This window comes from Hibiscus syriacus, unplaced genomic scaffold (genome assembly GCF_006381635.1).
Source record: "Hibiscus syriacus cultivar Baekdansim isolate YM2019G1 unplaced genomic scaffold, ASM638163v2 tig00111022_pilon, whole genome shotgun sequence".
NCBI classification, from domain to species: domain Eukaryota; kingdom Viridiplantae; phylum Streptophyta; class Magnoliopsida; order Malvales; family Malvaceae; genus Hibiscus; species Hibiscus syriacus.
Window position 1 is genome coordinate 554,833 of NW_024062956.1, and position 13,022 is coordinate 567,854.

General features: G+C 30.7%; 1 protein-coding gene across 2 annotated transcripts; it reads right to left on the reverse strand.

Annotated features, from left to right (window-relative positions):
• Positions 1–411: 411 nt before the first annotated feature.
• On the reverse strand, positions 412–2,222 carry LOC120150281 (probable indole-3-pyruvate monooxygenase YUCCA4). 2 transcript variants are annotated; one of them, XM_039162972.1, is made up of 4 exons: positions 1,569–2,222; positions 1,136–1,384; positions 922–1,044; positions 412–682 (listed from the first exon to the last, which is right to left on the reverse strand). In XM_039162972.1, exons 1-4 carry the CDS (start codon positions 2,220–2,222, stop codon positions 458–460), a joined length of 1,251 nt encoding a protein of 416 aa, XP_039018903.1. In that variant the 3' UTR covers positions 412–457. The 2 variants fall into 2 exon arrangements, with proteins under 2 accessions (XP_039018903.1, XP_039018904.1); XM_039162973.1 differs by having other exon boundaries at positions 922–1,053.
• Positions 2,223–13,022: the final 10,800 nt, after the last annotated feature.

A 13,022-nucleotide genomic window follows, 5' to 3' on the forward strand; every position in this document is an offset into this window, starting at 1 on the left:
CTATAACAAATTTATTTATTTGTAAAATCTAAAATATTTTCATTAAAATTTATATTTACTTCCCAACGAACATTAACTCAAATGTACTACTAAATGTCAAATGTGATAATGTATATATTTTCTACATGTGTTATTAATCATATAGTAAAGATAATTACGTTACAAATAATATGAAATTCCTTCATTTATTATTTGTATTGTCATCAATAATATAATACTTTATTTAAAGAAAAAACATATTCATAAAATTATCAAACAATTCATTCATGTATTACAAGAGTAATATAAACTAAAATATATAATAAATATTCAATTTTTTAACAGAGCCGATAAATCGGATAAAACCAAAAATCCCACCTATTGAATATTTGATCCATTTTTTTACCATAGTAAACAAAAAGTTAGCCTGGGTAAATTCCGTTATTTACAAAATGTAGAGTCTATTTGAATGACTGAATCACGCTTCCTTGAGCAGGATAACATGAGAATTACAGCTGATGTTGTTGCAGTCTTTCATTGTCCTCCATTGTTCACCTATGTCCCCAGCAATCTTAACGGCGTCAGACGCCGTTCCTAGGAGCCCTCTCCTTGTGAACCCAACCGTGTACAATCCCTTATCTGCTTTCCAGCCATTAGGAAACGGCGTTTTAGGCATCCCATCTTTGGTGAAAACTTCACTTCCCTATATGTCCAATAAAGGCAAAAAAAATACCTTAGTATTAGTTCCAATGTCATACAGAATCCATGTACAAATGAGTGAAAATAGACGACTAAGATTAACAGTAATAAAATATCAGACGTCTGTCTATCTTCAATCATCGAATGATCTTTTTAAAAATCAAAAGTTTTACATAATCTAAGTGGACCCTCGCACTTTATAAGTTATTAAAACAAATTGAAAAAAAATTGTTAGGTGTTAACCTTAAGCCAAGTAGGCACATTGCTTTTGTAGCCAGTTGCCAAAATTATTGAATCAAACTCCTTTTCTTGTCCATCCATGAACTTAGCTCCACTCCTTGTGATCTCTTTCACACCTTCCATCACCTGAAATACCTAACATCATCAACTGAACATATTGAAAAAATACAAACACAAACATAAAAAAATGTTTTTACAGCACGAACAATGGGATTACCTTGATTTTACCAGACTTTATCTGTGACAGTGCACCGACATCCAGCACCGGAGTCTTTCCGGTGAAGTTCTTGAGCTCGATCGGGCCGGTTTTCGGTCGTCGAAGACCAATTCGTTCTGTTTTGCCCAAGGTGAAGTTGGCCACCAGCAATAGGAATTTATCAACTAGTCTTACTGAGAACCATTTGAGAAGTGACATTGCTATACCAAATGTCGAGAAACCAAACATCTCCCTAGGTAACACATGCACCTGTAAGAAGAACAAAAACATCAAAACATATAACAATAATAACAATAACAAGACCCAAAGTACAAATAGATGTTTGTAATGTATGTATGTTATTCTTAAAAAAGATTTTAAATAAATATTTACTATAATCATCGAGACTATTAAAAAAAATGGAATGTCTTCGAAGCCTAGATGATTAACTCACTGTGTTTCGAACAACCAAATGAGGGATTGCATTATGTCTACAAAGGTCCAAGCTGACCTCCATGCCGGAATTCCCACAACCAATAACCAAAACCCTATGATTCTTAAACTCAGAACCAGACTTATACAAGCTTGTATGCACTACGGGACCTTTGAACTTATCGATCCCGGAAACCTCCGGTATCGATGGCTCGGCATTTTCACCTGTGGCGACGACAAGCCACCTCGAAATGTACTCACAGTCCTGAGTTTTAACCCTCCAAAAACCCAATCTATGATCAAACTCAGCTGTCTGAACCGATTGTTTGAACCTAGGGAGTATTTGGAAATGTGAGGCGTAGGACTCCATGTAAGATATGAACTGGTTCTTGGTTGGGTACTTGGGGAAATCGTGAGGGAAACCGAGGAGTGGGAGTTCACAAAACTGTTTGGGGAGATGGAGTTTGAGACGATCATAGGTTCGACGTTGCCATAGAGAAGCTAAGCAGTCGGTCTTCTCGAGAATAACGTAAGGCACACCTTGGTGAGTAAGGCAAGCCGATGTTGCTAGACCAGATGGTCCTGCTCCCACAATGATTGGCCCATGAACCCAAACGCACTTTGCTTCTTCTTCGTACGTAAATTGCCGGTTTTCTTCATCATTAAATGATCCCATATCGAGAGGGAAAACAGAAGAGAAAGCTCTGTAGTTTTCTGGGATTTGTAAGAGAAAGGGAAAGCACCCAAAGACTGAGGAAAAGAGAAGAGAAAAGCAGCAGCAGCAATAGTCTATGGTTTTCAATGCCAGATAAAAAGCAAAGATAACAGAGGACAATAGTGGGGTTATTAATGGCGAGTTCAAAAGGAGAATTATGAGTTGCAATTAATTTTAGCAGAGAAAGAGAGAGTTAATGGAGGCGTGAAGGGAAGGAGAAGGATTTGCTCTGTTTCTCAAGGTTGGCTTCTTCTCTGCAGCGGCAAATGAGCGACGAGTCGATATAAATACATATTTATGCATTCCATTTGTACTTTTTTTCTTTGTTTTCTTTTTCAAACAAGAGCAATATTTTCCCCCCTAAAAACCGCTAATTTTATTTTTTAAAAAATACATAATTATAATAAAGATTTAAAATCATAATCATAAAATAAACATACAACTAAGATACAAAAACTCGAATAAAATATAGATACGAATAAATTTGACTGCATCATAAACGAACAAAAAAAGATAATGAAGCTATTGAAACACCAACGATAAACCGTATATTAGAGTTGAGCGACGTAAAAAATAGTTCATGAACACAAATCACGTATCCAAATTTAATTCAAGAACCCAAAGCAGGGAATATCAACATTATAACAAATAAACGCCATCTTAATTAGTCCTGACGAATGTAAATCCAACCCTGAGAAAAAGATAAACAAAAACCAACAGCCAAACAATTACAAATATGCCAAAAGACAAAAAATTTACCATAAAAACAAAAAAAAATGTGTCATAAATATAAAATTATTAAAATTTTAAAAAAAAATCAAAGATATAATATAAAAAATAAAAGAAAAACAATAAATATCGACGGAGACAACTAAAATCAAAGTTGATATCGTAATCTATCAATAAAAAAATAAAGAGAAGAACCACCAACATTTAAAAACCCTAGTTTCATAATCCTTTTTTTCAAAGAAGAACAATATTGTTACTTCATTTTTTCCTTAATTCATTTTAATGCCCTTTCAAAAAGATAATAATTAATAATTACATTTTATAATGCCAATGATTAGAGTCAATAAATATTTAGTATTATATTTGTGTGTGTAGCAATATAAGATTTGTACACATCTTTACTAATTAAATGTACGATTCTTGAACTCATTAAAGTAGTTTTAGTTATAAAGAGAATTTTGTTCTTTCAAAAATACTCAAATTCTAGTAGTTATATCTGTATAGTATATGTTGTTAATATATTAAAAAAAATTTCAAATAAATATTATATTGTAATCACCTTATACTATCTAAAAATTATTTGATTCTTAATAAGTATAATATTTTGATTATTTTATTTTAAAATTATATAACATTTTGAAAATATGAGAATATATATAATAATATTTATTATCATTTATTATCCACTCAAAATTATATAATTATGTTTATCTAATATAAAAATTAATAGATGTGTTTATTTATTTTGAATCTGTATAAATAAATTAAAATTAAAAAAAATATATGTACAATTGAAACAAAATTATAATATATTTAATAATATGTGTGTATATATACATGTCATATTACATATTAAATCAAGATTTGTATAAAAGAGTTATATATTAAAAATGAAACATGATGGATATTTGTTTGAAGTTAATTTGAGAATAAAAGATAGAGACGAGGGGTTGTAAAAATGTACGGCGTCAACTGTTTCATAGGAGATCAATTTCGCAACGTAACCCACTTCGCATACAATGAATTACCGTGTCTATATCTAAATTTATATACATATTATATCAATCTGTCACTTTTTTTTTTATTTTTTATCCTATAGTATCCACCGCCATGCACACTGGCTTCGTGGTTGGCGATCGATGATGTATACGTTGATAAATTACTTCTTTTATGAACCAAACGGGTTATGGTGGTTATTAACGATTCATTCCTTTTAATTTGGTTTAAGATCAATTTGATAGAATATGTAGATAATGATGATTAGTGTATAGTTATATAAAATTGTTTAACTTTCAATAACAGATGATTTGATTGGTATTATTTAAACAGATAAAGTGATTTAACTGGTAAAATTCATAACATATAATTTAGTGATTATTAAGTAGTTTACCATTTAAAATATATTAAAGTGTGATTCATCCTAAAATTCTTCCTTTTGAAAGTCATATTTAGTTTTAGTATCAAAAATTAGATCTTCAAATTTATAGATATTTAAAATTTAATGAGGAAGATGATAGAAAAAAAAGCCGAAAAATGGAGATTACGAGGAGAGTTAAAGATTAAAGCTCCCGATTGAAGATTTTAATAAAATAAATAACGAGAAAACATCCGAAGAGGTAATAACGGATCTCGGAATACTTTTAGAGTAAACACACGTGTATTAACAATACAATTTATATATATATATAAACATAAATAATTAGAAAACATCTGAATTCAGAAATATTTTTTAAATAGATAATGTATATTAATAATAAAAAAGAATTGTATATATAAACACAAATAAAATTTTAAAATAAATAAAAATAATAAAAAATAATTCACTAAAACAAATTTAAATTTTAAGATAGACTATTCACGCCACGGCGAGAAAGTGAATAATGTGGATGATAAGGGAAGACAATACGAAAGCTTTGTCATTTTGACATTAACATATCCTAAGCAAACAGTTAAACGGTTCCCACTCTCTCATTACAAAACAAAGGAGATTAGGGTTGTTCATTCGGTTAATTCGGTGGTCGAATCGATCGAATTACCATTAACCGAATTAATTAAACTTTTTTTCTTTAACCGTTAACCAAACCGAACTTTTTTAAAAAAAATATTAATCGAACCGAATAAATTCGGTTAATTTTCGAATTAACCGAAAAATTTTAAAATTTTCTAATTTATATAAAAATTAAATATTTTATAATTAAAAAAAATAGTTTATAATTAATTTAAATAACATATAATTATAAAATAAAAATTTTATATAATTTTTTTAATTAATTAATATTGATTTAGGTTTAAAAGTTATTGGATCTTAAATTATTAATTGGGTTTTAAATAGTTTGGGCTAAGCCCATATGTTATATATAATATATTTAATATTTTTTAATTCATAAAAATAATTTACAATTAATTCAAATAATATATAATTATAAAATAAAAATTTTATATAAAATTTTTAATTAATTAATATTGATTTAGGTTTAAAAGTTATTGGATCTTAAATTATTAATTAGATTTTAAATGGTTTGGGCTGAGCCCATATGTTATATATAATATATTTAAAATTTAAAATTTTATTTCGGTTAATTAACCGATTTCGAACCGAATTAACCGTTAACCGAATATCCAAAAAAACCTTAACCGTTCTCCGACCGAACTAATTCGGTGGCCGACCGAATTAGTTCAGTTTGATCAATTAATTCGGTTAAAATCGAATTTTGAACACCCCTAAAGGAGACTGCTCTCGCTTGCCTGCCCACGGGAATCCAGCAGCCCGTTGCAAGACTTCTTGCGGATTTGTCCCATGCGATTCTATGGGTCCCCGAATCTATTTTTTTAATAATAGGCATTTAGTCTATTAATTATTTCAAATTGAATTTTATAGAAATTTATTATAAAGACAATCCTCTCAACTTAATTTTATCGATTCGTAAATATTAAGATTCAAATTTTTGACATTATTTAAAAGAATAAAATAAAGGACATAATATTTCATCCTATTAAATCAACTAGTTATTAATATGATTCTAATTTGAAACAAACAATTTGAAACTAACTCATATTGAATCCATTGAGTAGCCTCAAACCTCAGTAGCTAAAGGGAGTGTTGTTCTCCTTTGAGGTATTGAATTCGAGTGACTGTGTCTGCATGATGTGTGTACGTTGTCAATTGTTAAAATATTATGAACATATATTACCTTATAATCATCCCATTATATATACACGTATATCAAGTGATTATTCTATCAAATGTTAGGGTGGTTTTGTCCTAAAATGCAACGTTGATGATGAAAAATACCTCAAGAAATAGAATAAGGGATAAAATAACCATTTTAGTAAATGTTAGGGGCTAATTTTGGCATTATGCCTTGTGCTAAATGTGTTTGTGATAATATCAGATGTGATTTGTTGTTGACGTGATTTGTTGTTAATTGAGTGTTTTATGATGTGAAATGCATGTATGTGTAATGTCCTTTATTCGAACCAATCAATTAATCAAGTAACATACAGGGACGGAACCAGAACTAAATATTGACAGGGGCCGAAATATTGGGCTATTTAAAAAATATAAAGACTTATTAAGTATTTAAACTTAAAATTCAGCATGAACTAAGCAACCTTAGTGATTAAGGGATTATTGTTAACCTTGAGGTCTCGAGTTCGAGCACTGCTCATGTGGGGATATGAGCGTTCATTATTAAATAGTTGAGAGTCTTTGCACATATATTACCTTGTATTCACCCTAGATTTATAAAAAAGAAAAAAAACTCAAAATTCACAAGATAATACTTAATTTGTGTAATATTAAGACTTACAATGACCTTAACTGTTATTAGACCCAAAATTTTGAGAACATGGGTTATCCTTTATTAGTTCGGTCCTAATTAAGTAAATATTTAATAAATTTTTATATTTTTATTTAAATATGTTGGGATTTTCGAAAGCTCGAATCGACAATCGAAACGGTTTGCAAAGAGGGGTCGGAACGGTTTTATGTTTAGGGAGTAAGGAGATTGAAAGATAGAGAATTGCACAGCGATTTATAGTGGTTCGACTTTCTCAACCAAACTCTACGTCCACTACCTTAGCTCCTCACCAAGGATTTTCCAACAAATTCACTAATTTGTTCTTTCTTTTGAGGATAAAGAGTAACCTTACAAACCCCCTAGTTTTTCCAGGCTAAACTAGAACCTTTCCCTAGCTTTTACACGAGATTTGCTAGAACCTTTCCCCTTTACAAAAGGATAAGAAATGTAAACAAGAAAACCTCTCTAAGGTAGGTGTTTACAAGAATTAAAGAACAAAATATTTACAAGAAAAAGATGAAATAAGAATGAAAAACTCTTCTCTTGTGTTTGATTGCTTGGATGGTTGTTCTCTTACTTCTTCAAGTGTCCTTAGCTTGTTTTTATAGCTTGGAATGTGTTTGATGTTGTATATAACCGTTGGGGATGTTTTGGAGCCGTTTGTGGATGATTTTTTTACTCAAAAAGGCTGCCCATAACATGGTGCATCGGTGCACTATCAAGGTGCATCGGTGCACTATCAAGGTGCATCGATACCCCTTCATTAAATTCAAATAAATTAGCCGTTGCAGCCTTGGTGCATGGATGCACAACAGGATGCATCGATGCACTAATTGCATTCGAAATGGAGTGCATGGATGCACTGCAGGGGTGCATGGATGTACTTTGACACCCTTTAGTATTTTTGCTCAAATCTGAATTTAATGGACTTTGAATTATTTTTGAAACCTTTTTAAAATTTTGAATAAATTCAATTCAAGTCCAAAAACATTTTTCCTTTAAATTTGTTATATCGAAACATAATTCAACAATCTCCCTGTAACATCCTCAATACTGGGTTAGTGACCAAATTGTAAAGTTTTAGAAATTGGTGATTAAAGTAGGATAATTGAATAGTTCAATGATTTATTGGAAATATGATGAAGGCTATTTAGTAATTATTGAATGAATTAAAGGGTAAAATGGTCAATTGACAAGTAAGATTTTTATATTCCTTTTATAAGATAAGGAACCACGTAGGAAAAGAGAGAATTATCCAGAGTTTTCTTCCTTCTACTTCCTCCTCCCGTATCTCCAAGCTCAAAGGTGAGTTTATTTGTTTATGAATTAATTGTTGATTTTAAGGTTGAGTTTTGATTATTAGATGATAACTAAGCTTAAAGAAAGCTTAAGTTATCTTAAAATCAAAGTATGATGAAGTTAGGAGGGATTAAAGATTTCAGGTTCTTGGGTGAAATCTTGAAATAGAGTTCATAACTAGAGTTGGAAGTTAAATTTGACTTGTCAATGGTCTAATTAAGAAGTTAGAAGCCATAGAATTGGAATTAAAACATATTGCAAAGTTGGTTTAATTCTTGAGTTACATATGAGGAAAAGAATTTTGAAGCTAAAGATGGTTTATATGGATATAAATTGGTTTAAGCATGTGTATATGAGTTGAGAACATGAAAGGGGTTGAAAGATGAAGTATTTGAGTTGATTTGAGTAGATTTCGGGTTTAAAAATGAATTATGGGATATGTGCATCGATGCACATTCAATGTGCACCGATGCATCAAGGGTAAATTTCCAGAAATTGTTCAGTGTGTATCGATGCACAGGAAGTGCATCGATGCACCCTTAAAAATGGAAACATCGAATGCAATTAATGCATCGATGCACATGTTAAGGGATGCATCGATACACTGTAGAATGCATCGATGCACTTCAAGGGAAATAGAATTATACCTTTATTTTGGTCTAAGAAATGATAAATTAGTGTATATCAATTGGATACTAATATGTATCAATGTATGATTATATAGATATCGAGCACGAACAAGTCCCGGAGCGATTATCAAGTTATGATTCGATCGCAAGAGAGAAAATTATAAAAATGGATTGGAACTTAGTGGGGCCAAGGTGAGTGCGTATTATTTTATATATGATGTTTAATGGGAAATAAGACTTGTGACAAGTCTAATTTCTATAGTATTGTGCATGAAGCATGAACATGAACATGTGTTTGTTATGAGTGTCTGAGTTATATGTTATGGTATATGTTGACATGTTATTGTATATTTATATCTGGTTGATGTGAATATATGCTATGTTTTAATGATATGATAAGAAATTATATGAATATAAAAGAGAAGTTATGTGATAAGATTTTTGAGATATATAGAAATGGATTATAAGATTACGCGAATACATGATATGGGATAAATTAGGTAATAATATGGGAATATGGTAAAAAGCGAGTTTAGAAGAAATGATGGGAATGAAGTACTCAAGTATAAAGGTTATATAAACAATAAGAATGTGAGTTGGGTAAGTGAATAGTGGTATGAACATTAATGTGAAATAGTATAAAAAGTGAATATGAGCTACGTGATATGTGAAAGTGACTTACGTATTTATACGTATATGTGATTCAACTTATGTGACATAATCTACGTGCTATGTGAAAGTGAACTACGTGTTTATGTGAAAATGTGAAATGAAATAAATGATGATGCCCATGTTATGTATCATGAGAGCTAGGGTATAGTTGGCATGCCAAGAGTCGAGGGTCTATGCGGTCCTTTGGGACATATATGTATTCTTTGGAGCATGTGTGAGGTCTTTTGAAACACATACTTGATCCTTGGCATATGTATATGATTCTTAAGGAATGATATGTGGTCCTTAGGGATAATCTTATATGACACTTCGGTGTATTTCTACGCTGCACTACGGTGCAATTCTACGTGGCACTTCGGTGCATTTATACGAGCTGTGGTGACAGCATTAGTGCACAACCTCTATAGACTCATATATCTATAGTTCTCACATGTGTACATGGGCTAATAAGAAAAACAACAAATATATTACATGTGATTTGTATGCTTTTGTGATATGAATGATATTATATGATTTATATGATGATATGTGGATTGTATGATTAAATGAGGCAAATGTTGGTTAAAATGCTAGGTATAAGAGGATATGTATTAAGTGATATAAACGATAATAATATTGATAATGAAATAAGGCTAATGATGAAAATGATGAGTGATGAATATATGTTTGTATATGTTTTTATATATGTAATGATATATATTGCATATGTGTTATAGGGATTTGTTACATGAATAAGGGTATGAGTGATAGTAGTAATTGTTCATGCATGATTACAAGCTATAGTTATATTTTATGTTTATTGCCTCACTAAGTCATCGACTTAGCGTGTGATTATTTCACACGTAGGTTACCGAAGTGAGAAGAGTAAAGAGCAATGTGGAGCTAGACAGGTCAGTTCTCCTTACCAAATGTCAGATCAGAAGAAAGGTGAATAATATGTATTTTAATACATAAAGTTCTAGTTGGCATGTATTCAAAATAATATATTGTATAAGCTCTGAATAGTTTGATAAAGGTTTTGAATAAGTTATATGTAATAATAAATTTTAATTACTCACTATTATATACAAGTAAAGGTTTTTGAAAAGTCAATGTAACACTTCGGACTCAGATTCGGGTCGGATCCGGGTTGGGGGTGTTACATTTAATGGTATCAGAGCTACGGTTTAGCCGATTCTCGGCATAAACTAAATTCCAAAGTGTCATAAAATGTGTACATGCCAACACAGAGTGAAAATTTCTGATCTGATAGGGTAAGGAGTATGTTGTCTTGTCAATAGAATAAAATTTATATAATATAGTAAAAATTGATTATAGAAATTGTCGAAGTGAATCGATAACTGAAAAATCTGATGGTGATAACAATTCACCTGCCCTGGCCACGCAGGATGAAGAGTAGAAACCTCATAAAGTGTCTTATAAGATTAAAGGTTGATTTCAGAAATTGAAATCATATTTGAATAGTGATAAAAGGTTTTCACTGTTTCGAATCGAAAAAGTGATATGGAGAGGTTTTGTTATAAAGTGAATAAGATAGAATATGGTGAGCAAGTGTCACCATAAGGACGTTAGAAGATCTAAAGATGTGATTAGAATTTGTGGAGAATTCGAGAATAAGTGCATCAATGACAAGCATATAAGATATATACAGCCAGAGTTAATGAGTTTGAAATAAAGGAATAGTACCGTGTATAAGTAAGAATGTGGATAGAATAAGGGTTTTTATTTTGGATGGATAGAGTTAGCGTTGGCTAACCAGATTATGTGATGGGAAAGGTATAGAATTTAATATTTTGAGATGTTGTCAGGATAAGACAACCAAATATAAAATGCATCTGGATACAGTTGTATATTTGGACTATAGTAAGGTGATATAGTAAAGGAAATAAGGATTTGTATATTTGAGTAAAGCTGAGGATTGATAAGAAGAGTTTGAGAATGTATATATCAATGATCAGTTTATAAGACAAAGGAAGTTATGATGTTGAGTTTGAATAACAGAAATTTCAGGATGTATGAGAATGAAGGTAGAATTGACAAGTTAAGTAAACGAATTGTGAGATAATTTCGATTGGAAAGGATGTATGTGATTGGTTGACTAGGGTTCGTGCCCTCGATTGGACAAATGTTATTGACTAATTATCAGAGTAAAGGTTATAAGACTGGAAAAAAAGGTAAAGTTGAGTTAATCAATTATGATGTGAAATGAATGTAGTTGTGTATTCTGACCAGATAGCTATGATGTAGAAAAGAAGATAAGTATTCTCATGGAACCTTAAGGAAGGAAAATACAAGTATAAGAATGATAAAGAATGAAGTTTTGTATAAGTAAATGAGTTATCAAAGTTATGAGGATGTCATAAAGATTGGTACATAGAGATGAGTATAAGTGATAAGCCAAGTGTATGTGAAATCATATTTAAAGAAGATTTAAGGTCGTGTTTTTGGTTAAATGATGATGGAAACGAATTTGGTTATTATTGTAAGGCAGTTAGAGATGAAATTATGATGTTGAGTGGTGAAAATGGATGTTACTGTCTACATGATTAGTGATATTATATGAAGTCGTAGAAATATTCAAAGGAAAATGCATAATGGAAGGAGAGAAAAGACAGAAAGGTATTAAAGTTACTTGTTACTATTTATATGATCAGTGACAGTAGATAAATGTATAAAAGAAAAAGGTAGTTGAAGAAATAAAGGAAGAAAAGATTAAGAAATGAGGTAATATGAGAACAATAGAAGATGTGTTCTTATTGATTTGTTCAGTGAAAATTCGAGGACGAATTTTCTTTAAAGGAGGGGAGATTTGTAACATCCTCAATATCGAGTTAGTGACCAAATTATAAAGTTTTAGAAATTAGTGATTAAATTAGGATAATTGAATAGTTCAATGATTTATTGGAAATATGATGAAGGTTATTTAGTAATTATTGAATGAATTAAAGGGTAAAATGGTCAATTGACAAGTAAGATTTTTATATTCCTTTTATAAGATAAGGAACCACGTGGGAAAAGAGAGAATTATCCAGAGTTTTCTTCCTTCTTCTTCCTCCTCCCATATCTCCAAGCTCAAAGATGAGTTTCTTTGTTTATGAATTAATTGTTGATTTTAAGGTTGGGTTTTGATTATTAGATGATAACTAAGCTTAAAGACAGCTTAAGTTATCTTAAAATCAAAGTATGATGGAGTTAGAAGGGATTAAAGATTTGAGGTTCTTAGGTGAAATCTTGAAATAGAGTTCATAACTAGAGTTGGAAGTTAAATTTGACTTGTCAATGGTCTAATTAAGAAGTTAGAAGCCATAGAATTGGAATTAAAACATATTGCAAAGTTGGTTTAATTCTTGAGTTACATATGAGGAAAAGAATTTTGAAGCTAAAGATGGTTTATATGGATATAAATTGGTTTAAGCATGTGTATATGAGTTGAGAACATGAAAGGGGTTGAAAGATGAAGTATTTGAGTTGATTTGAGTAGATTTCGGGTTTAAAAATGAATTTTGGGATATATGCATCGATGCATATTCAATGTGCACCGATGCATCAAGGGTAAATTTTCAGAAATTGTTCAGTGTGTATCGATGCACAGGAAGTGCATCGATGCACCCTTAAAAATGGAAACATCGAAT

What these genes read in the sequence shown, in the direction of transcription:
- LOC120150281 (XM_039162973.1), bottom strand. Translation starts at nt 2,222, where the DNA reads ATGGGATCATTTAATGATGAAGAAAACCGGCAATTTACGTACGAAGAA. An exon ending in TAAAGTCTGGTAAAATCAAG is followed by an intron (nt 1,054 to 1,135) that starts GTAATCCCATTG and finishes TGATGATGTTAG; the next exon opens with GTATTTCAGGTGATGGAAGG. An exon ending in ATGTGCCTACTTGGCTTAAG is followed by an intron (nt 683 to 921) that starts GTTAACACCTAA and finishes TTGGACATATAG; the next exon opens with GGAAGTGAAGTTTTCACCAA.